The sequence below is a fragment of the Salvelinus sp. IW2-2015 genome, linkage group LG8, assembly GCF_002910315.2.
Source record: "Salvelinus sp. IW2-2015 linkage group LG8, ASM291031v2, whole genome shotgun sequence".
NCBI classification, from domain to species: domain Eukaryota; kingdom Metazoa; phylum Chordata; class Actinopteri; order Salmoniformes; family Salmonidae; genus Salvelinus; species Salvelinus sp. IW2-2015.
The window spans coordinates 31,450,624-31,477,742 of NC_036848.1; the positions used below are offsets into that span (position 1 = coordinate 31,450,624).

At 43.1% G+C, this 27,119-nt stretch overlaps 1 protein-coding gene across 3 annotated transcripts; it reads right to left on the reverse strand.

Moving 5' to 3' along the window:
• Nucleotides 1–398: 398 nt before the first annotated feature.
• LOC111967737 (uncharacterized) lies at nucleotides 399–26,819 on the reverse strand. Of its 3 annotated transcripts, XM_023993050.2 has the most exons (20): nucleotides 25,097–26,819; nucleotides 22,579–24,259; nucleotides 16,569–16,838; nucleotides 15,925–16,353; nucleotides 15,160–15,579; nucleotides 14,512–14,964; nucleotides 14,065–14,334; nucleotides 13,097–13,345; nucleotides 12,707–12,952; nucleotides 12,330–12,587; nucleotides 11,862–12,170; nucleotides 11,425–11,694; nucleotides 11,181–11,264; nucleotides 10,943–11,096; nucleotides 10,773–10,843; nucleotides 10,319–10,530; nucleotides 7,206–7,459; nucleotides 6,314–6,433; nucleotides 1,641–1,806; nucleotides 399–1,464 (listed from the first exon to the last, which is right to left on the reverse strand). In XM_023993050.2, the coding sequence occupies exons 1-20, from the start codon at nucleotides 25,434–25,436 to the stop codon at nucleotides 1,148–1,150; spliced, it is 6,573 nt and encodes a 2,190-aa protein (XP_023848818.1). In that variant the 5' UTR covers nucleotides 25,437–26,819; the 3' UTR covers nucleotides 399–1,147. The 3 variants fall into 3 exon arrangements, with proteins under 3 accessions (XP_023848818.1, XP_023848819.1, XP_023848820.1); XM_023993051.2 differs by lacking the exon at nucleotides 6,314–6,433; XM_023993052.1 differs by lacking the exons at nucleotides 399–1,464; nucleotides 1,641–1,806 and adding an exon at nucleotides 6,873–6,956 and having other exon boundaries at nucleotides 6,350–6,433.
• Between the last annotated feature and the right edge of the window lie 300 nt (nucleotides 26,820–27,119).

The window sequence follows — 27,119 nt, forward strand, 5'->3', positions numbered from 1 at the left end:
CCTCGTGAGGTATTGGTCTGTCACGTGTTATGAACCAGTATTGGTGGGTCACATGAATTAAACAAAACGCTAATGATTAATGTAATTATGCTAAATCATGCAAATGTAACTTGTCTGTGTACAGTATATACACATCTGCTAACCATGTGTATGTGACAAATACAATTTGATTTGATTATATAAGACAACTGCTGGAAGAGCAGCACGCTGACAAATAAAGGAGGATTCATTTAAGATTGACTTCGAGTGTCCCTGTGTAAGAAAAACCACGACACTATTGTGCAAGAAAAGTTAAGTACCACCACCTGTCCCTGTTAATTAATTTCTCTTCACTTGGACCCAATAAGTGTAACGGTTTTCTTCCTGGGATGAAGGAGAGGACTAAAATGCAGCGCGGCTAGTGTTCAACATGTTTAATGAACAAAAGAGACGATAAAGTGAACACTATACAAAAACAACAAACGTGAAAACCGAGCCAGTCCTATCTGGTGCAGAACACAAAGACAGAAGACAACCACCCACAAACCCCAACACAAAACAAGCCACCTAAATATGATTCCCAATCAGAGACAACACAAAACACCTGCCTCTGATTGAGAACCATATTAGGCCAAACATAGAAYCAGACAAACTAGACACACAACATAGAATGCCCACCCAGCTCACGTCCTGACCAACACTAAAACAAGAAAACACACAAGAACTATGGTCAGAACGTGACAATAAGCTTCCTTTAATAGCCTTTCAATAAAACAGCATGTTTAAAAAAAAAATGGATGGAGGGACTGTGATGTCAACTCAGAAGAAAAAAACTCTGAGCAACTTTACAATATCATACAGGTAGAAAATATTGACATTATATAAAGTACATTTGAATGCTTAAAAATATGAACACACACATACATATTTTTTAACCAAGTACACAGTGGAGACATTTGTCATGCAAAAGAGCACAAATCTGAGCAAATAACACAATGAACCTCATTATCTGACATTTGTTCAACAATGTGTGTCTGCCTTCTCCTTAGGGTTTTTGTTGCCTCCAGCCAAAACAGGTGAAAGTTCTCTCCTACTTTCCTTTTCCTGATGCTTCTAGTATAGAACCCTGAGGGAAAGAACCTTCCCAGGCTGTTCACACCACTGACTCTCACGCCCCATTTAGCGCCACACATTGCTCCAGGAAGGGCATCAGCAAGGTTGTCACTTTTTCGTCTTTGCGTGGCAGTTCTTTCATGAGCAGTTGGGTGGCTGAAATGGAGCCATTCATCCCCCAGCTCTTTACCATTAGCTCTGCCAGATCGTGAAGCTCCTCCAAGCCCTCCAGGTCACTGTGGGAGATACTGGGCTGTGGGAGTTCCTTTGAGGTTCTAACTAGAAACCTAAGCCTCTTGATCTCCTTGGCTGACAGGTGCTCCAGGATGCCACACAGATTCTGCAACCAGTCCGACTCTGTGAGATTGCTGCCTATTGGGAAAAAACATAAAACACACATCCCAGGTTCTTATTACAAAAGTTTTCCAAATACAGTGGAAATTAGTATGTTTTTGGTTTATTTGCAGGTAAATGAAAATCTGTTAAATCAGTTGCAGGTAGGGGAAAGATAGTTGTAGGCCTATAAAGAGATGTGAGATAACAGTTACCTGGCTTTAGAAATATCGGTTCAAACCATTGGCATTTCCACACCTTCTTTCGCCCCATCATCTTGAGCTCATGAATCATCAGCTTCAATTTGGTAACTTTACTGTCCAAGAAGACTGTAAATGTGGCATGTTGATCTGGGCCACTATGAATATGCAAATATTTTTCCTGACAGAGAAAGGGAGGTCAAAGAGAATCACTTATGACAAAACTGCTAAATATTCTATGCCCATTTGACAGAGAATGTACTTTTAAGCATATCTAGAGGTGAAAAACCTAGTGAGTTTTAATACAAAAAGCTGAGTTATTGGTCATAGAGGACAGGTGAGGCTCAGTAATGACATGTGTGTTGTCTCAATGGATGAGGTACTGTAAACAAACATACAAACTTTTCCTTACCTATTAGCTTAGATTATATTACATTATAGCACACTAAATCATGAAACGTCTTCAAATACATAAAAAAGTGGTCAGATGAAGCAGATGCTAAACCACAGGACTGTTTTGCTAGCACAGACTGGAATATGTTCCGGGATTCCTCAGATGGCATTGAGGAGTACACCACATCAGTCGTTGGCTTCATCAGTAAGTGCATCAATGACGTTGTCCCTACAGTGACTGTACGTACATACCCTAACCAGAAGCCATGGATTACAGGCAACATCCATACTGAGCTAAAGGGTAGAGCTGCCGATTTCAAGGAGCGGGACTCTAACCCGGAAGCTTATAAGAAATCCCGCTATGCCCTTCGACTATCACGTTTTAAGGTAAGACCCAGATGCAGACACCGTCAAAGTAACAACAGTTTATTAATGCAACAGGGGCAGGCAAAAGACAGGTCAAGGGCAGGCAGGTGTCAGTAATCCAGATAGGTGGGGTCAACACTGGGAAAACTAGAAAACAGGAACAGTCGAGAGACAGGAACAGAGGGAAAACCGCTGGTGGGCTTGACGAAACAAAACAAACTGGCAACAGTCAAACAGAACACAGGTATAAATACACAGGATAATGGGGAAGATGGGCGACACCTGGAGGGGGGTGGAGACAATCACAAAGACAGGTGAAACAGATCAGGGTGTGACAGTACCCACCCCCTCTCGGTGCGCCACCTGGTTGACCGGGGTGTCGGCGTTGGAAATCCGCGATGAGGCCTGGGTTCCAGGATGTCCCTGGCGGGGACCCAGCACCTCTCCTCCGGGCCATAACCCTCCCAGTCAACCAGGTACTGGAACCCCCTGCCCCTAGGTCGAACCTTCAGGAGACGCCTCACCATGTAAGCCGGTTGGCCATTGATGAGGCGGGGGGGAGGGGTGGGCCTGGAAACAGGAGACAAGGGGCTGTGAGACATGGACACAAGACAAACAGCAGAGGGGCTAATAATCTTGGAGATGGGAAACGGGCCGATAAACCATGGGGGAGTTTGCGGGATTCCACCCGGAGGGGCAGATCCCGGGTGGATAGCCATACCTTCTGCCAGAAACGATACCGGGTAGCCGGGGTCCAATGGCGGTCCGCTTGTTGTCGATACCTGGAGGTGGTCTTGAGGAGGGCCGACTGGGCAGAAGGTATGCCTACCTCTTCTTTCTGCTCAGGGAAGAGCGGGGGCTGATACCCCAGGGAACACTCAAATGGTGATAGGCCCGTGGCAAAGCAGGGAAGGGTGTTGCGGGCGTATTCCACCCACACAAGCTGCTGGCTCCAGGTGGTGGGGTTGGCAGAGACCAGGCCCCACAGAGTATTCTCGAGGTCCTGGTTGGCTCGCTCCGACTGGCCGTTGGACTGGGGGTGGAACCCAGAGGACAGGCTGGCCGACAGAACGCCTTCCAGAACCGGGACGGGAACTGAGGACTCCGGTCGGAGACCATGTCCATGAGCAGTCCATGGATCCGGAAGAGGTGCTGCAACATGAGCTGGGCCGTCTCCTTGGCCGAGGGTAGCTTGAGGAGAGGAATGAAGTGGGCGGCTTTGGAAAACCGGTCAACCACAGTCAGGATGGCAGTGTTGCCCTCTGACAGGGGGAGACCCTTGACAAAATCCAGGGATATGTGGGACCAGGGATGGTATTGGGACAGGCAGTGGTTGAAGAAGACCAGCCAGAGCTTGCCGAGGAGTCTTGTTCTGAGCACAGACCATGCAGGCGGCAACAAACGTGGCAACATCCGGAACCAGTAGGCCACCAAAAGCGTTGTCGCACAAAGGCCAGGGTTCGACAAGAGCCGGGCTGGCAGGCAAGCCTGGAGGAATGGGCCCACTCCAGGACCGCAGTGCGGACAGCATCAGGCACAAACATCCAGTTATCTGGGCCCCCCCAGAGTTTGGCTGGGACCGCTGCACCTCCCAGACCTGTTTCCCTATACCCCAGCTGAGTGCCGTTGCCAGGCACGAGGTGGGAAGGATGGTCTCGGGCTCTGGGGTGGTAACCGTGGAGCTATAGTGGCGAGACAGGGCATCCGGCTTGACGTTCTTGGACCCTGGCCGGTAAGAGAGGGAAAAGATAAACCGAGTAAACAGCAGGGCCCATCCCATCTCGCTTGCCTGGAGTTGAGGCGCTTGGTGGTGCGGAGATACTCCAGGTTTTTGTGGTCGGTCCACACAATGAACGGATGTTCTGTCCCATCCAGCCAGTGCCTCCATTCCTCCAACGCCATCTTCAACGCAAGAAGCTCCTGATTCCCCACATCGTAGTTCCTCTCTGTGGCATTGAGGCGGTGGGAGAAGAAGGCGCAGGGATGCAGCTTATGGTCCAGGGCAGAACGTTGGGACAGGACAGCCCCCACTCTGACATCRGAAGCATCGGCCTCCACCACAAACTGACGGGAACGGTAAGGATGAACCAAGATAGGAGCAGTGGTGTTTGAGGTCCCGGAACGCCCGGTCAGCAGCAGAGGACCACGTGAACGGAACCTTGGTAGAGGTGAGTGCAGACAGGGGGGAAGCCAGGGTGCTGTAAACCCAGATAAAGCGCTGATAAAAGTTGGCAAACCCCAGGAAACGTTGCAGCTGCACCCTGGACATAGGCTGAGGGCAATCCACCACCGTTCTCACCTTCCCGGGATCCATCTGGACACTCCCAGCAGAGATGATGTAACCTAGAAAGGGGATGGTTGCACGATGGAACTCGCACTTTTCCGCCTTCACAAACAGCTGATTCTCCAGAAGGCGTTGAAGAACCTGCCGGACGTCAAGCACGTGTTCTAGGGGGGAGCGGGAAAAGACGAGGATGTCGTCAATGTAGATGAACTGGTTCAATGTGTCAATGGAGAACATCCTTTACCAGAGCCTGGAACACAGCAGGGGCGTTGCTGAGGCCTAACGGCATGACCAGATACTCGTAGTGGCCGCTGGTCGTGTTGAAGGCGGTCTTCCACTCATCCCCCTCTCGTATCCGCACCAGGTGGTAGGCATTGAGTAGATCCAACTTGGAAAACACAGTGGCTCCCAGGAGCGGCTCGAAGGCAGAGGAAATGAGTGGTAGCGGGTAACGGTTCTTAACAGTAATGTCATTGAGTCCCCGGTAGTCAATGCACGGGCGCAGGGTCTTGTCCTTTTTCTCCACGAAGCAGAACCCTGCGCCAGTGGGAGAGGAAGAGGGACGGATAAATCCTTCAGCTAGGGAGTCCCCAATGTAGGTCTCCATAGCCTTGGTCTCCGGTCCTGACAGAGAGTACAAACGTCCCCGGGGCGGCGTGGAGCTAGGGAGAAGGTCAATCCCGCAGTCATTGGGTCAGTGCGGCGGAAGCAAAGTGGCCCGGGCCTTGCTGAACACGTCCTGGAGGTTCTGGTACTCTGTTTGGGCGGTATGCAAATTGGAGTGGGTCTAGGGTTTCTGGGATAATGGTGTTGATGTGAGCCATGACCAGCCTATCAAAGCACTTCATGGCTACAGACGTGAGTGCTACGGGTCGGTAGTCATTTAGGCAGGTTAGTGTTCTTGGGCACAGGGACTATGGTGGTTCTACAGCTGCATAATCGAAAGCATCCTGACTGGTTGCATCACTACCTAGTATGGCAACTGCTCAGCCTCTGATCGCAAGGCACTACAGAGGGTAGTGTGTACGACCTAGTACATCACTGGGGCAAAGCTTGCTGCCATCCAGGACCTCTATAAAAACTCCCCTTAAAAACTGTCAAAGATTCCAGCCACCCTAGTCATAGACTGTTCTCTCTGCTACCGCACAGCAAGCAGTACCGGAGCGCCAAGTCTACTGTAGGTTCAAGAGGCTTCTTAACAGCTTCTACCTCCAAGCCATAAGACTCCTGAAAATCTAATCAAATGGCTACCCAGACTATTTGCATTGCCCCCTCCCTGTCTTTTACACTGCTGCTACTCTCTGTTGTTATCATCTATGCATAGTCACTTTAATAACTCTACCTACATGTACATATGACCTCAATTACCTCGACTAACCGGTGCCCCTGCACATTGACTCTGTACCGGTACCCCCCTGTATATAGTCTCGCTATTGTTATTTTACTGCTGCTCTTTAATTACTTGTTACTTTTATTTCTTATATATTATATATTTAAAAAAAGTCAACTGCATTGTTGGTTAAGGAATTGTAAGTAAGCATTTCACTGTAAGGTCTACTACACCTGTTGTATTCGGAGCATGTGACTAATTACATTTGATTTTATTTGATTTTAAATCATACTCATTCTTTATGCAATTTCTAACCTTGGGATGGACGCTGAAGCCCTGTTCGAGGTCTGAGGTCACTCTGTATCGGGCTTCGGGCCTTAGGTAGCAGTCAGAGCAAGCACGGATGAACTCCAGCTTCTTATTTCGCTTCATTACCTATGAATGAGTAGAGATTGATAGATACATATTGTAAATAGATCCAAAAGATACAGACTTAAGAAAATTGCGAAGCTTTCAAATTTGAGTTAAATTGAAACCGCTGTTAAAATGATGTCATGCTGTCACAACCTGATCTGTTTCACCTGTCTTTGTGATTGTCTCCAGGTGTCGCCCGTCTTCCCCATTATCCCCTGTGTATTTATACCTGTGTTTTCTGTCTGTCTGTGCTAGTTTGTCTTGTTTGTTCGAGTCAACCAGTGTTTTGTGTCTCAGCTCCTGCTTTTTCTAGTCTCTCTTTTCTTGCCCTCCCGGTTTTGACCCTTCCCTTTCCTTGCCTTGTCATGCCTGTCCTGACTCTGAGCCCGCCTGCCTGTCCCTGAGCCTGCCTGCTGACCTGTACCTCTGCCACCCTCTGGATTACCGACCTCTGCCTTACCCTGACCCTGCCTGCCGTCCGCTACCGCTGCCCGACCTCTGGTTCTCTGACCCCTGCCTGCCTTGACCCGTCTATTGCCTGGCCCTGTTGGAACAAGAAACTATTGTTTATTCGACGTGGTCTGCATCTGGGTCTTCCCTTCATACCTGATACATGCAGTGGTAACAACACAGATGCATGGGTTGATATTGTAATTGATGGGGTTGGAGATTCACTGAGATTTCAATGAACTGAAATATGGACTGAATGCCATCACAGAACTTGGAATCCACATCCTAGAAATGATTGTGAGAAGGTTTACTGGACATTAAAATAAATAAATGCAATATTTACCTCAGTGTATGGCACATTGCGGGGCAATAGGTAAACCCAGAGCCTGTGTTGTCCTTCTGTAATGTTTAGCTCCAGGAAAAGAAGCACCTGCCCATTGATTCTTTTTTTAGTTTTTGGCTTGTGGCGGTACAAAGTCCACCTGGAGAGCCCATTGATGTTTATAATCACATGTGAATCTGTCACCCTATTAGGTACCAGAATCTCCACACTATTGCTGCATATGTGAGCCACAGACAAAGCCTCAGCTGCGTAGACTGGAAAATAATGAGACAGCCACACCAACAAACAATCAGTTCTACCGTCTTGAATATTTCCAGATGCTTTCTTACCATTTCTACCTATCACATGTTTTGTTGAATGAAAAGTCTGAATACATATATCATTGGGGGAAAAAGGGTATATCAAAAAGTGCTTAAACTTTTGTTATTTTATTAGGATCCCCATTAGCTGTTGCAAAAGCAGAAGCTACTCTTCCTGGGGTCCACACAAAACACAACATAATACAGAACATTAATAGACAAGAACAGCTCAGGGACAGAACTACATCAATTAAAAAATCTAATTTAAAAAGGCACACAGAGCCTACAGTACATATCAATACATTCACACCAACTATCTAGGTCAAATAAGGGAGAGGTGTTGTGCCGTGAGGTGTTGCTTTATCTGTTTTTTGAAACCAGGTTTGCTCTTTATTTGAGCAATATGAGATGGAACGGAGTTGACACAAGTCATTTCCCCAACAATTGTTTACAGACAGATTATTTCACTTGTAATTCACTGTATCACAATTCCAGTGGGTCAGAAGTTTACATACACTAAGTTGACTGTGCCTTTAAACAGCTTGGAAAATTCCAGAAAATGATGTCATGGCTTTAGAAGCTTCTGATAGGCTAATTGACATCATTTGAGTCAATTGGAGGTGTACCTGTGGATGTATTTCAAGACCTACCTTCAAACTCAGTGCCTCTTTGCTTGACATCATGGGGAAATCAAAAGAAATCAGCCATGACCTAAGAAAAAGAATTGTAGACCTGCACAAGTCTGGTTCATCCTTGGGAGCAATTTCCAAATGCCTGAAGGTACCACGTTCGTCTGTACAAACAATAGTACACAAGTATAAACACCATAGGACACGCAGCCGTCATACCACTCAGGAAGGAGACGCGTTCTGTCTCCTAGAAATTAATGTAATTTGGTGCGAAAAATGAAAATCAATCCCAGAACAACAGCAAAGGACCTTGTGAAGATGCTGTAGGAAACAGGTACAAAATTATCTATATCTGTCAGGATTTGGTCAGGATTGTTCAGGTTTTGGTCACTAGATGCCCCCATTGTGCTTTTTTTTACCCTTTTGTTTTTTCCCTTTTTCCAGTTATTATTTGCACCTGTGCCTCATTTCCCTTGAAAGTATTTAAACCCTTAGTGTTCCTCAGTTCTTTGCTCTGTGTTTGTATGTTAGCACCCAGCCCCAGCCATGCTGTGAACATTTGTTTCTCTAGTTGGATTTTCTTGAGGTACTCTGGTTTTGTTCTTGTTTATTTTTGATTATTCTTTTGAGGTTTGTTTTTTCCCTGCTGTTTTTACCACTTTGTAGATTTTTCCTTGTGTCTTGGAGGATATACATTTTTCTCTTGGATATTACTTTTGACGTTGTGGATTTATATTTTTTGCCTGAAGATCTTTTCCTTTTTACTTTATTAAACCACCGTCTCTAGTACTGCTGTGTCTGCCTCATCTTCTGGGTTCTGCCGACTATTAGTGACTCAGTTTACTAAGTGACTGTTTCTCACACCGGAGACCTGAGTTCGTAACCGGGTCCTGACAATATCCACAGTTAAACGAGTCCTATATGAACATAACCTGTAAGGCCGCTCAGCAAGGAAGAAGCCACTGCTCCAAAACCGCCATAAAAAAAGCCAGACTATGGTTTGCAAGTGCACATGGGGACAAAGATTGTACTTTTTGTAGAAATGTCCTCTGGTCTGATGAAACAAAAATAGAACTGTTTGGCCATAATGACCATCGTTATGTTTGGAGGAAAAAGAGGGAGGCTTGCAAGCCAAAGAACATCATCCCAACCGTGAAGCACAGGGGTGGCAGCATCATGTTGTGGGGGTGCTTTGCTGCAGGAGGGACTGGTGCACAACACAAAATAGATGGCATCATGTGGTAGGAAAATGATGTGGATATATTGAAGCAACATCTCAAGACATCAGTCAGGAAGTTAAAGCTTGGTCACAAATGGATCTTCCAAATGGACAATGACCCCAAGCATACTCCCAAAGTTGTGGCAAAACGGCTTAAGGACAACAAAGTCAAGGTATTGGAGTGGCCATCACAAAGCCCTGACCTCAATCCCATAGAACATTTGTGGGCAGAACTGAAAAAGCGTGTGCGAGCAAGGAGGCCTAAAAACCTGACTCAGTTACACCAGCTCTGTCAGGAGGAATGGGCCAAAATTGGATGGACCATGGGCCAAAATTCCCCCAACTTATTGTGGGAAGCTTGTGGAAGGCTACCCAAAACGTTTGACAAGGGTTTAAAGGCAATGCTACCAAATACTAATTGAGTGTATGTAAACTTCTGACCCACTGGAAATGTGATGAAAGAAATAAAAGCTGAAATAAATCATTCTCTCCACAATTATTCTGACATTTCACATTCTTAAAATAAAGTGGTGATCCTAACTGACCTAAGACAGGGAATTTTTACTAGGATTAAATGTCAGGAATTGTTAAACTGAGTTTAATGTATTTGGCTGAGGTGTATGTAAACTTCCGACTTCAACTGTACATTAGGTCTTTCCTTGCAGCACTCGACCACACAACTGGACAATAATCAAGATAAGACAAAACTAGAGCCTGCAGAACTTGCTTTTTGGATGGTGGTGTCAAAAAAGCAGAGCATCTCTTTATTACGGACAGACCTCTCCCCATCTTTACAACCATTGAATCTATATGTTTTGACCATAACGGTTTACAATCGAACGTGACACCAATTAATTTAGTCTCCTCAATTTGTTCAACAGCCACACTATTCAATACCAGATTCAGCTGAGGTCTAGAACTTAGGGAATGATTTGTACCAAATACAATGCTCCTAGTAAAACTCACCCTCAGTCTCGCAGTGAAGAAGGTGCAGTTGGTACATATGTCCTTCTGGACAGCTGATCTTAAACACAGGACATGCAAGCTCAGAGTCAGTGTCAGCAAGCATGTGCATGTCCCAGTGGTCCACACTATACTCCACGGTACCTGACTCCCTCATCCCAAATACCAGCCCTGTAGCTCTGCACTGGAACTTGCCACGAAACCCACACTGGAACCTGGGTAGCATCATAAAATAGAAGCACATTAGCCTTATATTATAAAGGTGGTCTCAGAGCACAGGAGAAATTGTTAATCTAAGAAAGCCACAGTTCTGTTAGTAGGACATATTGCATGTTACATTATCATATCAGTGCATATATGATTATTGGCTTAAGAGTGAAAACTCCAATATGAAAATAGGAGAGGAAGAAACTTACTTGTAAGAGTAGTTATAATTGATTCAATCTATGGTAGTTACCTGTAGGACATCTTGCTTTCTTCAACTTCTTCAACTATCTCAGGGTCAAATTCTTTGATAATGGGTTTGGTCTGTACATGAGAAGATGACAGACAGTCCTTTACAAATCGATTGCAAACCTGACTTTAAATGGCAGTTCCTGCTGTTGCTCTTTAAATCAATCTATCTACCTTTGAAAAAACTTTAGAGGTCTCTTCTCTCACAGCGGTAGAGCCCCGGTTTGTGACGTGTCGGTCCTGCATTCCAGACACGTTAGCAGGCCAAAGTTTGTAGCGTTTATCCGCCAAGAAGCTGTCATGCTCAGTGATCTTGTTGTTGCAAAGCCTGGGGAGAAAAAAATATTCCTCATTGAGACACGTTATAACTAGGTCAAGGAAGCATAGACATCAACAACACTCCTTTACTCACCATACAGTTTCTGTAAAGCTTTTTCCAATCATGTATTGGTTAAGTTTCACAGCTCCTTCGTCAGTTATTTCATTATTGCACAGACTGAAAAAAAGAGATCAATGGTTTAAGAGTGCTGGTCCACAAGTGACCAATGTACAGGAGTATGTCACCCTGTATGTCATCACACTAAGGGTTAGTACTTATAAAATACAAAATATGCTTTCCACTTAATTCAATGTGCTGTATCTGAAAATACCCTTACTTTAGGACTTGTGCCTTGTGCAGATGTGTGAGCAGAAACTCCAGATGTGTGTCGGTGAGATGGCAGTCGCTGAGGTCCAGCTCTGAAAGCCCTTCTGAGTGCTCCAGAATCAATGCCAGTGATGAACAGGCCATCAGGTCCAACGGGGTATGACTGAGGTCCAGTTCCGTCCCCAGGGCTCTGGATAGTAGTGAAGCAAGTCTCCCTGACCTGCCTCCATCTCCCACAAATATCAGGTGAAGGAGCTGCAGCAAAATAGGTTTTCCAAGGCTATGAAGGAACAAAGTTAAACAGTGTCACTACTGGAAATTCAAAAGTAAYGCACTCACGAGAGTATAACATCTGGGCCCTACATTATTTGGATAGTCCCCTATAGATGGTCTATAGATCAATAAACTATCAATTGAATATGCAAAAACCTGCTTACGGCATCTCACCTCAAATGGACTCTTTGCAAAATGGACTCTTTGTAAAACTCCTCTAGTCCTGCATCCTCAACCTGACAGTCGTGTAGAATCAGTTCTGTGTCACCATCAGCTTTATTGATGGCTGCAGAGATGGCCCTGCAGTCGTAAGAACTGAGGCTCAAAACAGTATCTTCCTCCTGCCCTGACAGATCCATGGCAGAAGAGCAGGAGAGGTCCAGTTTGTGATTCAGAACCCTCAAGAGTGCAGCGGGTGCCTCTGTTTGTGTTATCAATCCTGTCCAGGCATGGAGGAGCTCCAGGAGTAGTTTCCTGTCTACCCTGCAAGGTCGTCAGGACAGTCAGAACCATGGATGGACATAAAATAATGCGCAATTAATTGTAATTCACTCTTTCCAATCAACTAGAAACCAAATACTTAAATCAGGTACAAMAAAAAAACACATTAAGACACTAATAGACAGTGATGTGGACAAAGACCTGAGTTCAGAGACCCTGTGCAGAAGAGTCAGAATCCTCCCCATCTCCTCCTTTGGAATGACGGTCCACAACAGGTTGAGTTTCACCCCGTCACTGTAGTGTAAAGCAAAGCGCAGTGCTTCACAGTCATCATGTTTCAAGACCTGGTTGTTCAAGTTGATCCATTCATCTGATGACCTCACTAAAGTCGTCACCATGTGACCAGCACGTTGCTTGTGTATTTCTTTCAGAGCTGTCCTCTCAAAGTGGGAATTCATTCTGCAGAAAAGGAGACATTAGGTGCCGTATTTAGGTGCTACATGTTAGTTATTGGATTTTCACGGTGAAAGACAAAGATATTGGCCCCGATAGCAATCATCATATTGTTTGAACCAGACCTTTGAAAGTGAATATTATTCAGGAACGGGAGAAGATGAGGCATGTCTTGCTGTCTGATTCTGCTCCTCCTGAGGTTGATGGTAATGGGTTGTGTGGTGCTCTTCAGCAGGTAGTGAAGCACATCCCAGTCCAGTCTACAGTTAGACAGGTCTCCATCAACCTTCTCCAGGAAGCACTGGGTCAGTTCCTCATTCTGAGCCTCATACACCACAACTGCCAGCTGTTGCAGAATCTCCTCACTTAGTCTGCCAGAGAGGAATACAGGCAGATGGTAACACACAGAAAACAATGTGGATCCTCGACAATTCAAACGGTAATCCCCAAACATGCAAACCCCACATTTAGAGACATTTTGTTTGAGAGTGCACAAACTAGGTAAACTAACTTGCCTGATTGTGAGCGGACCCTGATGACACAATAGGGTAGCAAGAAGGTAACCCTCGATGGGACAGTCTGTCAGATCCAAGCTCCTTATGGTCCACACTGTCAGTAGTGAAGCTAAACTACTYATTACTCTACACTGCACCCGTTCTGTTGGATTTGGCCTAGATAAGACCAGGGTCAGCTCCTTAACGATCATTGGCCTTTTGCACAAAAGTGACATCCTAGCTAGCTTCACTGTTGCCATTTCATTCATTCTGAAAGAAGAAACAAAAATGATGTTATAACCATCAAGAATAGGTGTGGGGTGGGGGTTATAAGCTAACATATGGAATTGTTTTAAGATAGTCATACCACGGATCATTTAGCTATTTGATTTAGAATTTCAGGACCCCTTTAGGGATATATAAAAATTATATATACAAACATTATTTGTTAAAATATAGAATTTGGCCTTCAGTACCAAATCCATACAAACACATTGAATAACACATTCAGAAATGGCAACAARAAAAAAATCATAAGGAATAAGATTTTGAAGTGTCTGTCCTTTATCTAGGAGATATAAGAAAGCTCAGTATATATTTATATCTTTTTTTACACATATTTAACCCCTTTTTTGGGGTAGGCACAAAACTACTGTACCTCCATACTTCCATTATTTTTTTTTAACCGGTACCAGTTAACTTCAGATGAGTCATCGTGTTCGTGAGAGTATCCCCTTTTCATAGAATGGTCATAATAGTTTGTAGGCCAAACCATTCAGACGCTACATATGTTTTCGTGAGAAAAAATATTTTCGGGATGTTTCATGGTTTGACAAACACCGCTGTAGCTTGGCCACCTTCCACCGCAGATGCGGAAAGCACTATAGGCAGACGCGGTGGATTGAGACGCAGCCAGATATTTCGGATTTTTTWAAATTATGTTACCGGTGCATCAACAGACTCTAGGGTGTTAGCAAATATAGAATTACCTAAGCTTGTGAAGCTCTTTCACTTGTTCGAAGAGAAGTTTAGCTCCTTGGAGAGAGATACTCTGTGGGGTGAGAGTGACGTCCAGTTCCTCGTCAGCAGTAGACTGGCCTAGCACTGCTCCTACTGCCTCGCAGCTTACACTGGGCAACCACCCTGACAATGTGACAGTGTAGTGTAGGGCCTGGAGGAGAGAGTGGGATAGCAGTGCATCTCCCTCAGAACCCACAGAGAGTGCATCACACATAGACAGGAATAACTGGCAGTCACAACTGAGGGTGAAGAATCAAAACAAGGCAAAGGCACATGAAAACATTGTAATGTATGCAAATATATCAAATAGTAAATAAATGATTGGTTAATATATCTCAAAACAATTAATGTTCCATGGTATAGTTAACTGTTACTTCCATAGAGAAAAACACAAGCCAGGTTGGTAACAAACCCACATGAGGTATGATATGTAGGGTAGACACTGAAGGAAACTCCTCACGTCACTCTCGTCATCTGAACAGCCCCTCAACTCTACTGGTTTCTTCACTGGTTGGAGTTTCAGCACGTCTAGGAGGAGGGAGGCCTTTCTCTCCGAGAGGTCTATGGACCAGACTGCAGGAGTTGACCAGTAAACTGGCTGTAACGCTGGAAGGATACGTCTGCCTGTTTGAATCTCATAGTCCTTCGCATGCGAGTACAGATCTAACAGAAGCATACACTTCTCTGTCGAGTCAAATGAATGAGCTAACCCCAGAGCAGACAGGAGTGCCTCAACAGACCTCTGTCCTGTCAATATGTCATTAACAGCTCCTTGAAGAAACACGTTCAAAAGGAAACGACAAAGCCATGGAAAAAATGTGATCGTCCACTCTTCAGGCAGCTGCCCCTCATCCTGTCTGGAGTAAAACCTGTCAGTAGAAAAACATTATTAGCCTGACATAAAAGGAACACATAGACCAAGACTGAGTTCTCAAAAGCACGTTGAGGCTAAGTTTATCCTTAGGACCTTAGCCTTAAGATGTTTCAAGTTCATAATTCCACGTGGCATCTAAATTACTCTCTGTCAGCAATATGATTATAACAGAACTGTTGAACAAACCAACCTGAGGTATGATACGTAGGGTAGACACTGAAGGAAACTCCTCACGTCACTCTCGTCATCTGACCAGCCCCTCAGTTCCACTGGTTTCTTCTCCGGTTGGAGTTTCAGCACTTCTAGGAGGAGGGAGGCTTTTGTCTCAGAGAGGTCTATGGACCAGACTGCAGGAGCTGTCTGGTACAGTGGCAGTAACGCTGGAAGGATACTTCTGCCTGTTTGAGTCTCGTAGTCGCTCACATGCGAGTACAGATCTAACAGAAAAGCACACTGTCCAGCGTTGTCACGATCAGCAAAGGGGAAAGCTGAGTATCCACATACTGATGAAAGCATCTTTAGCGTGTCTCCTTCCAATGTTGCTGCACAGATGAAGAGATCCACAAGCACCTTGATAGCATCATTGGTGTTTGGAATGCAGTCATTGAATCTAGATCATTTAGAATGAAAACAAATGGTTAAAAAAATCTAATGACAAAATGTACCCAAACACTCACTGTACAACCTCTTTGAACCCTTTCTTCATGTTGAATAGAATATAATTAGATTATAGACTGTCAGGGTCTCTGATGGGAAACGCTACTGTCTTACACCAGATAACATTTTGCACTGAGATAGTAAGCAACTTTTCTCTTCGAACTATGCCAACGGATTAAAGAGACAATGATGGATACAAAAACAAGTCTTCTGCAGCATATTTTTTTTGCGTGTCTATTCTCAAAGAACATTCAGATCCAGGGATAACATTTCAAGATATTTACACAACCACACTCACCTCAGCTCTGAAATGTAGGGTAGACACTGAAGGAAAATGGTCAATTCCCTCTCGCTCTCTTCATCCGACCACCACAACTCAACTGGTTTCTTCACATTCAGAAATGTCAGCACTTCGAGGATGCCAGAGGTTCCTTTCTCAGAGAGGTCTATGTACCATACTGCAGGAATTGTCTGGAAAACAGGCTGCAACACTGGTAGAACTCCTTCCTGCGTGTCATGGGCCTTTGAGTACAGACTAACCATGAATTTGCTCTGTTCCTCTATAGAGTCAGAGTGAATCAAATGAGCGAGCACAGGGCGCAGACCCTCAACACATTTCTGTCCTGTCGTCATCTCATAGAGAGCTCCTTGTATGTAAAGATCCATCTGGAATGACTTCACTTCCTCATTCCATGAATGTGTTTCTTGATCATTGAGTGAAATGAACCTAAAAGAATGTTAAGATGAGACACTTCTGTTATCATCGATGTGGGACCTACATTAGAGCTAACATTTGTCATCATTGGAAATACTGATAGCAGCAGTGGCAGTAAAACAGCATCTGTAAGTCATTCAAATTATTTAGAGGAATCTTAACCATATTCAGAATATGCTATTTGGACTTAATAAAAATCCAGCTATGTAGGCTATACATTCATTTACCTGATATCTGCAATGTTTGTCAAACTGTCAAAGATGATTTTCATTGATGATGTGGTAATATGTTGGGTGCCTTGACCAACATGTAGACAGAGATGAATATGTTCTGGTCTCTTCTGCTTCAGGACCTCTTCTGCTGGTTTCCACACCTCTTGCTCCTGGACTGACAGGTGAATTTCAGATTCACACAGTCTCAGCAAATTGTCACAGTCTCTCTGTAGGCCAGAGCGAAGTGCAACTTTCCACATCTGCAGTTGTGTAATGGAATCCAGTCTAACAGAATAAAGATGAAAGACAAAAATATATATTGCATGGCTAAAAACAAAAATATATATTGTACTTCTATGTAATACTGCATATTAATTATATAACTGCATATTAATGATCTAACTGAACATTGTTATTATACAGTATGGTACATAATCATTGGCACCCTTGATAAAGAGCAGAAAATAATACAAATACTGAGCTATATTGTATGCAATTTTTTGGGGGGGAAATTATATTATTTTAAATAAATGTTTTCAGTACTCCAACACCCTATGATTGTGAGGATAACGACACTGRGCCTTTTTCTGACATGGTTTATGATATTGGCGAACACATTGGAAGGATTCTTAGGCCATTCCTCCATACAGAATCTTTCCAGATCCTTGATGTCCTTGGTCTGCGCTTATGGACTGCCCACTTCAATTCAAACCACAGGTTTTCAATGGGGTTCAAGTTCGAAGACTGAGATGGCCATTGCAAAATTTAGATTTTGTGGTCTATTAACCATTTCTTTGTGGATTTTGATGTGTGCTTGGGGTTATTGTCTTGATGGAAGATTCATCCTCCTGGCAGAGGAAACCAGGTTTTTGGCTAAAATGTTTTGGTACTGGGTTCATGATGCCATTGACCTTAACAAGAGCCCCAGGACCAGTGGAGCAAAATAGCCCCATAACATCAAATATCCACCACCATATTTTACAGTAGGGATTAAGGTATTTTCTGCATATGAATTGTTCTTTCGAAGGCCACATCCACTGCTGGTGTGCGTGGCCAAAAATACCTATATTTTCGTGTCATCTAAACATAGCACTGGTTCCAATCTAAGTGCCAATGCCATTTATTAAACTCCAAGCAGTGCTATGGTCAGATAACATGAAAATAGAGCTCTTTGGCCACGCACACCAGTGGTGGGTTTGGCGTTGAAAAACGGAAGCATATGCAGAAAAGTACCTCATACCCAGTGGCGACCCATCATTCAGGGCAGGTGGGGCAGAACCCCACCTGTTTTGAGCCCTACATTTCTTGGACATAAACATTACACAACAAGTTGGAAATCGCAATTCAACAATGAGTTGTTTGGAAGGAATCAGTGACAGTGGCTAACTGCAAGCATTGCAGCTGGGAAGTCAGACTGTCATTCAAATCGGAATTGTAAATCTTTCTCTTTCTTTGATGACAAAATTTGCCATCTAAGGACCGCCGTGCACAACAAGGTGAGTCCAGAAATGTCTTACATGCTGCTGCATAAATTATGTAATATGCCAAGGAGATATGGTCAGCTATGTTTTTTAAAAAGGCATTAAACGTGACTGAATGAACTGTTTTGCTGCCAGACAAGGCTCTGCTGATAGCCAAGTGTAACAGTGGTAAGGATTCACTCCATGGTGCTGGAAACAAAGCTCTGCTAACAGCTTGTGGGCACCGCTTGTCACCATTACAGTGCAATTCATATATTGTTTAGTGTTGTGCTGTGTAGTGGCTTTGCTGGCATGCATCAACAACAAAAAATGTGGGCAATTTGCCCCACCAAGATTTACATGCTAAAATCACCACTGCTCATACCTATGATCAAATCAAGCTGGTCACTAGAAACACAAGTCGATTTCGGATGTTTGAAAAGGTCCTGAGGACATCGATATATGCCGTCCTCGGCACTCAGAAAAAAAACATGGCATAGCACTGAGGTCGAACTCGCGAAGCTCAGAGCACGCTGCTTAGACCACTGCGCCATGGCAGTTCACAATTGTTTAGCAAGCAGGGAGAGTACTTGATGATACTAAATGGAAACTAGGGATGACCCCATTTAGTCGACTGGTAGATCGTTGGTCGACAGGTTGTTGGTCGACCACGATGTATTTTGTTTGCTACTTCAAAAAATATATATAAGACACCTGTCTGTTTCGCGCCTTTCTTGAGTGGACTAATCCATTGTGGAGGCCGTGGGGATGGCACAGTCATGACATGTGCTACTGAAATTGTATATAGTTATATTATGTAGGAACAATGGTGCAACACTAATAAAAAATAATGTTATTTTATAACAGATCCGCTTTCTCTCACGTTGGATAGAAGTTGCTGTCCGCAATTCTGAAACACATTAGTGCGCTGTTGAATTTACGTTTTTTTTCCTAGACCATGTTGCTATGTGCATAATAGCAAAGTTAAACCGCAAATTGTTGTTGAGAACAATGCAGGAGGAGGCAGCAGCAGAATGAGGCGACAAGAAAACAGCCCTTATTGTCTAAGAAAAGTGAGGAGAGGAAATGCCAACTTAATTAGGTTTATAATCAATTTACTAACTGTTAAATGTGCCTGGCTTTATAAATCATCCATATATACCGACAGAAATAAGACAGATCCTGCTTCTGTTGCCGGTTTGATTAATAGCCTACTGATTCCATGACCACTTTGTCTCACCCAACAATTTCATAAATTCAGCTGTTTTTCATCTTTACTATGCTGTAATAAAGGCGTTGCACTTTTTTCGTTAGACCAGCCTCGATGGTATAATTCATCATTTATTTTGCGTTGTRTACACTGTTCCAAATTGTCCGGGAAATTATGTTTATAATAATAATAACCCTCCTTTTTCCTTGATCTCCTTCTTCTTATTATTATGATTATCATTATAATAATAAGTCATGTTGTTATCATTAGTAGGCTTAGCATAGCAGCTTTGTATAACCACCATCGAGCTGAACTGTAGGCCTAAGAGCTCATCCTGTTTAGTCTAAATAGCGTAACTTACTTAGGCCTATATTTCTATACTTATGTAGGCTACTGTATAAATCAATAATTCATTAATTAATGTCATCACACAGCACATGAGTCATTCATGATGTGAAATGCAATCAAGCATTTTAGTTTTAAAATATAATAACAAAGTGACCATCGAATAATTATCATAAACAATAAATAGGGCTTAACTGTTCCATTGCGGAAATTGCATTCACGAATGAATGCGACTGTTGCACGCAGCACTTGCTCCATACCTTGGTTTTCTTGATCTCCAGTATTTTCCACAACTAGTCACATTTATTCCACACACCTGACTTGCCATTTACCTCCTGTGCAACCAGTAAACATCCCCCCGTTTCGAGTTTATTTGTCACGTCCTCTGCATCTATATGGCTGTCACGTGTGTTACGGTGTTCAGAGTTTGTTATAATCAATTTATTGACGTGATTATGATATGCTTATGGGTCAGGCCCTACTGGTCACGCGCATGCGAAACATACACGTGTCACGTAAAGAGAGCAAGGGTTGAGGGGATGTTTTTTCTAAACATATTAGGGATTTCGGTAACTTAACTTTTCAGTCAGAAATGATTGTAATTATGTTGCAGCTTCAGCAACACGGACAGCGCTATAGATGTGTGGTGGTCGCTGCAGCAGGGAGGAGAGAAAGACAGCGGGTGCTAGTCACGCAGTCACTTAACACAGCGCAGCAGGTCTCAGCCAGGCGGCACAATCAAATCAATTGCGGTCGACCAATATTACTTTTAGTCGGGGACAGCTCTAATGTGAACATTTGTATTACTATTTAATTATGCTTTCCCCAACCCACCGCCCAAACCATAATCACTCTACCTAAACTTAACCTTTTGAGTTGTTTCTGTTTTAAACCTATAACCACGCGAAATGAACCCTGTAACTACGTTCATTAAATTCCATAAAATCCTGAAGTGAAACTATGAGATCCGGTTGGGGTAAAATATGGTGGTGTATCTTTGATGTTATGGATCTATTTTACTTCTATTGGTCTTGTGGCCCTTGTTATGGTCAAGGGCATCATGAACATTACCAAATACCAGGAGATTTTAGCCCAAAACCTGGTTGGCTCTGTAAGGAGGCTGACATTTGGCCACAAGTGGATCTCCCAGCAAGACAATAACCCCAAGCACTGATCAAAATACACAAAGAAATTGTTAATTGATCACAAAATCAACATTTTGTAATGGACATCTCAGTCTCTGGACTTGAATACCATTGAAAACCTCCCACTGGGCACACACTGGTTGAATCAACGTTGTTTCCAGTCATTTCAACATGGAATAGACGTTGAATTAACGTCTGTGCCCAATGGAAATTGAACCTGGAATTAAAGAGGATAGAATAAGGATATTGAGGAACTGGAAAGATTCTGTATGGAGGAATGGGCTATGATCCCTCTCTTGTGTTCTCCAAACTCATAAAACATTTTAGAAAAAAGCTCAGTGACTTTATCCTCACAAGGGAGGGTGCTACCAATAATTTTGACCCCTATCTTAAAAAAAAAATGGTATTACTTTGTTACAAAATCTCTTTCTCAGAGCAATACACCACATGACCAAAAACATGTGGACACCTGCTCGTCAAACATCTCYTTCCAAAAATAATGGGCATTTAATATTGAGTTGGTCCCCCTTTGCTGCTATAACAGCCTCCACTCTTCTGGGAAGGCTTTCCACTAAATGTTGGAACATTGCTGCAGGGGACTTGCTTCCATTCAACCACAAGAGCATTAGTGAGGTCGGGCACTGATGTTGGGTGAACTCAGCGTTCCAATTCATCCCAAAGGTGTTTGATGGGGTTGAGGTCACCAATCTCGACAAGCCTTTTCTGTATGGCCCTCTCTTTATGCACGGGGCATTGTCATGCTAAAACAGGAAAGGGCATTCCCCAAACTGTTGCCACAAAGTTGGAAGCACAGAATCGTCTAGAATGTCATTGTATGATGTAGCGTTTAGATTTCCCTTCACTGGAACTAAGGGGCCCGAACCATGAAAAACAGCCCCAGACCATAATTCCTCCTCCACCAAACTTTACAGTTGGCACTATGCAATGGGGCAGGTAGAGTTCTCCTGATATCCACCAAACCCAAATTCGTCCGTCGGACTGCCAGATGGTGAAGCGTAATTCATCACTCCAGAGAACGCATTTCCACTGCTCCAGAGTACAATGGCAGGGAGCTTTACACCTTTCCAGCAGCGATGCTTGGAATTGTGCATGGTGATCTTAGGCTTGTGTGCGGCTGCTCGGCCATGAAAACCCATTTCACGAAGCTCCCAACAAACAGTTTTTGTGCTGACGTTGCTTCCAGAGGCAGTTTAGAACTCGGTAGTGAGTGTTGCAACCGAGGACAGACGATTTTAATGCACTATGCGCTTCAGCACTCGGCGGTCCCGTTCTGTGAGCTTGTGTGGCCTACCACTTTGCGGCTGAGCCATTGTTGCTCCTAAATGTTTCCACTTCACAATAACAGTACTTACAGTTGACGGGGGCAGCTCTAGCAGGGCAGAAATTTGACAAACTGACTTGTTGGAAAGGTGGCATCCTATGACGGTGCCATGTTGAATATCACTGAGCTCTTTCTGTAAGGCCATTCTACTGCTAATGTAGAAGCTGCCCCCGACAACTGTAAGTACTGTTATTGTGAAGTGGAAACATTTAGTATGTTTGTATATGGAGATTGCATGGCTGTGTGCTCAATATTATACACCTGTCAGCAACAGGTATGGCTGAAATAGCCAAATCCACTCATTTGAAGAGGTGTCCACATACTTTTGTATATTAAGTGTATATTAGTATTAAATAATATAATATCCACATTTTTTTAAGCATACAATATAGCTCGGTGCTTTACCAAGGGCGCCAATAATGATGGACCAGACTGTATATTTATGGGATGTCATTGTAACACATGAATGAAGTCATATAAATAAGGCTACTATCAAGCTCTGTAATAGTAAGAGGAGTAATACCTGAGCATTGTGAGATTTTCCAAAGCCCTGAGAATCAGCCTTAGTCCTGGATCTGACAAAGAACAGTCCTCCAGGTCCAGTAGAACATTCCTGTCTTTGGATTGGTTGATCACATATGACACTGCACAGCACTGTTGAGGATCAAGCTGTTCTCCACTGAGATTAAACTCGTAGCCCACTTTTTCTAGGAGGAGTAGGCAGGCCTCAGGTGACTGGTGCTCATACAAGCACTGACAAATGAAGAGGAGATTTTCCACATCCACATCTGAATTAGATTCATCAGGGTCCTGCTGTGTCTCACAGTAGATGAATGAGTCTATGATCTTTTCAATGTACTGGTCAGATAGTTCTCTCACCTCTTCCTCAGAAATCAAGAATTTAATCGATTCAACCATGTTATTGGACTGACTAGAAAGTCCACACAAGAACGAGAAAATGTGCTTCAAGTACTTTCCTTCTTCGGTCTGGCACCGCTGAAGGACTTGGGTGATTTTGTCTGGTGTCATCAACAGAAAAACAGAGGCACAAAACTCCTGCATTGTGTTGTGGAGAAAGGCCCAAGATGGTGTTGATGTGTCCTTAGCAGCAGATGACGTCAGGAAAGCATCTAGCACCCTGTGGTCTTTGCAATCCAATCTTGTCACGTTGACTGTTTTACCCAGCATTGCTTGGTAAGCGCTTTCAGCAAGAGACCTGAGGGCCTCCTTTTGGCGATGCATGTATTCATCCAGGTGTTCTGTAGTTTGGTCATTGTGTATTTTCAAGACATCTCGCAAGATCTGTACGTACATTTCTGTTACAGTGCAGGGATGATCTTTAGCTTCAGAAACACTCAAACAGATGCAGGCAGTCACTATGAAGGCGTACATTGGGACATGACAAAGACTAAAGAGTTCAGGGTTCTTCAAAATTCTACAAATGGTATCCTCATCTGTATCAAACATCCACCTAAAGAAAGAACTGATTGACTCGTCATTGAATCCGTGTACTTCCACTCGATAAGATGGCCAGTCAGACAAAAACCCACAGTCTTCTGCCTCTGGTCTGCATGTGGTCACAATCTTAGCATCACACAGAAGGTCTTTCTCTAAAATGCGCTTCACTACAGAATTGCTGATTGTGTCCATGATTCCATCAAACACAATTATGACATTTTCAGAATTCTGTTCAATATCTTGCAAAATCTCCTCAATCCCTTCCTCTGGTTTGACGTATTTGCCAAACAAAAGTGACTTCAGAGTCGTGGGGTCATCAGAGTGGGACATAGACCTCATCAAGGCTTCATTGAAGTAAAACATGTAGCTCACCGCATTGTCCTCTTTTTGTGCCCAAAGATTCAAAATCTCCTGGGCAACTGTAGTCTTACCTATCCCAGGTTTTCCAACCAGCAGAATTTTTTTCTCATTTCCTGTCAGTAAATTATCAGGGGATAATTTTCTCTTGAATGCTGGAATGTAAGTTTGAAGTTTTTTTGAGCGAGATTTTTTGTAGGCCTTGCTTTTGGAGAACTTGCTTTTTTGAAACACACTTCTGTCTGGGTCCAAAACAAGAGGTATGTATGTGAATGGTTTCAATGTACAACTCTTTTTTAGCCAATACATGCGCTTTTTTTGTCTTGCCTCACAAATCCGAATCGCTTTCAATTTCAACTGCCTCATGTACTTGAAGCAAGGTTTGGAATCTAGAAAAAAAAGATGAAGCAATAAGGAAACAAGGACAATTACATGTTTTGAGCATTAAATAAAATGTCTGGCAGATAACTGAACCACTCAAGTGTCAAATTGGGTTTTATTATAAAATGACTTGCTATCCATTGATTGTAAGAGATTTGGGTAATAATTTGCATGAACTGTATATTATAAAGCATCTATAAGCACATAATACACATTGCATTATAGCTATATGGGGTATTATTAAAGCTTAACGATCTGATTCACATTGATACTGGGAATGTTTTGTTTGAAGAGGAAGCAGCGTGGAGGAGTTAGTTGGGCTTGATGAGGTGTCATAATGTCAACCAAGATGTGTTATATCACAGATACCACCCTCTTGGCGGCGGAGAGAAAATGTTTCTGTTTTTAATGTTAAATTCCTGCGATTCCATTTGCCATGGGGCTTAGATAAATTTAGCAGTTTTAAAGGTAATTTCCTGCAATTATTAGACACATTTTGCTATGGTTTATGACGTTTTATATCTAAATGACTAAAGCTCTAACAAAATCAGTGGCTGAGGAAGTCTGGTAGCAAGGCAGAGTTAGGCACTCGCTGGTTCTAGCTAAAGGGTAGAGGAGCGGATCCTGACCAACTGTCTATAACTGAGCCATGGAGTTCTAGTTAAAATAACAAGTGAATGGTTTTGGATGTTGCTCCCCTTTAAGCTTTAATAATACTCTATGTAGCTATGATGTGATGTTTATGCTTTGCATAGTGCTTATAGATGTGTACTGTATGCTCTATAACAATTTTACAGCCAGTGTTAAGTTACCACAAATCAGATTTAATTGCCAATATCACATACCAGTAGGAGTGAAGTCACTCTGTAGTTTTGGGTCATCTCTGAAAGTAAAGCAGCTGATCCAATAATGCATATCTTGTTTTAGTGAAACTGTCCTGGTGGTGTACAATATCTTCAAAAGCTCATAGCAGGCAGCCTCCCCTTTGCAAACAGTCATGTCCAGCATTTTTCTGGATCTATCAGACTTCTCATACATGGAGGACAGGTAAGAGACCTCCTCCTGATGGAGCACCTTGTGCTTATGCAATTGGTCAATAACCAGTTTGTGGTTCTCAAGGCTATCCACAAGAAGTCTTCTGCCATTTTGGATATAGTCAACAGCAGACTGTTCGGTGCTTGCCATGTCATCTGTGCACCACTAGCCGATTACTAAAATTATTTTAATTCCTTTATCCCACTTTCATTTAGGCCTAGGATATTTTGTCCTTCTGACTTTGAACCCAAATCTACTGAATGTAATTTGTCTTGCCGGTCATTTTAACGGCAGACTCTTGAATAGTATAACTTATGAATGCCTTGAGGTTAGTACAACTGCATACGATCCTTTCATAACCCAAGATATGATTGAATTGAGATATCGTGTGTGACTAACACTTTTTTAGTTATGGTGTGTGACCACAGATTATCCATTATATTGACCAGATACTCAAGTGGCCGCTCTAACAACGACAATACATGTCTTCAAAAATGGAAGACAATTAGCCCATCTCTTTAGCTAATCCACTCCTTGTACTCCATGTCATGTGCCAAAGAAAAAACGCCACATGCCTCGCTTAGTCCTCTCTGGTGTGACTCACACGTTTCTCAAATTATTATAGCTCCCGCCTTCGGGCAATCAGTGTAATTTAGTAAATGCCAGATCTCTATGGCAAGACGCACCATTCACCCAAGTTTCGTCAAAATCGTGCCAGTGCTGTCTGAGATATCGTGTGATTAATTTACGAACGGTCGGATCACCGGGGACAACTAATATACACTGTCAATGCTTTTAGCCTATCCACAGCTGTTTATGAATTATGTTCAGACCATTGATAGTCCCCTCCAATCACACCCAACTGCGTCAATAAGTCAACCCTTCATCCATTGCTCTTCGTTTCCCCATGATCTGAAACTCATGTTTTTCTCTTACTCTTAATTTGTGTCTATATACTGCAATTCAGCTTTAAATTGCAAATGAGTTGGCCTACAAGATCAAATAAACCGTACTATAAACATGACTATAATTTGAGAGTGGTTACATGTCAGCCACCCTCAATTTACCAAACAAAGTGTTAGGATCAGGCTGTTGAAAGGGTATAGGCTAGAAGTTAAAATGGATGAGACGTACCTTTCTCGACGCATTGATACAGACCATTTGTAAGTAGCCTACCTTTGTAAATGGTTATATATTGCTCACAACTAACTGAAACATTGTAGGCTATTTAAATGAGCGTTATATAAATATATAGATTAAACTGTGAATTTGATTGCGAATTTCATAACGAAAATGAAACTAACTTCGAGTGACAGTGTACAGAGTACAACATATTTAGAATGAATCTAAAATGAACTCATACATATTTGCCAAAAGTCCACAAAACCGACATAAATTGACTTCCTCGTGGTGGTGGTCTGAGCGCTGTCTACATTCAATGTCCTGTCCTGATCAGATTTGAGGTTGGTAAAAGAAAAGGAAAACGATGCCAGCCACAACTTTCTGTAGAAGGGTGTGCAGCAGATTTGCCAGGTCTAGCTACAATGTCTAACCCAATGACTATTCAAAACCCGCCACAAGGCTTTAAAACTAGACATTTTTTTAAACAGCCAAAGGGGAGTTGCCACATTTAGCCAATTAACATGTTTTTCGATAACATTATCGAGCGAATAAAGAAGGAATATCGACGTAACTTGTAACAACATCAGAAGCAAAATTCGTTTTTCCATCAAAATAATTACTATTGTGAGCTAACATGACTAATAAAGGAATTTGAATATGTCGCACGAAAAAATATAATTTGCCTTTATTAAACTCTGCAGATCATTTTCC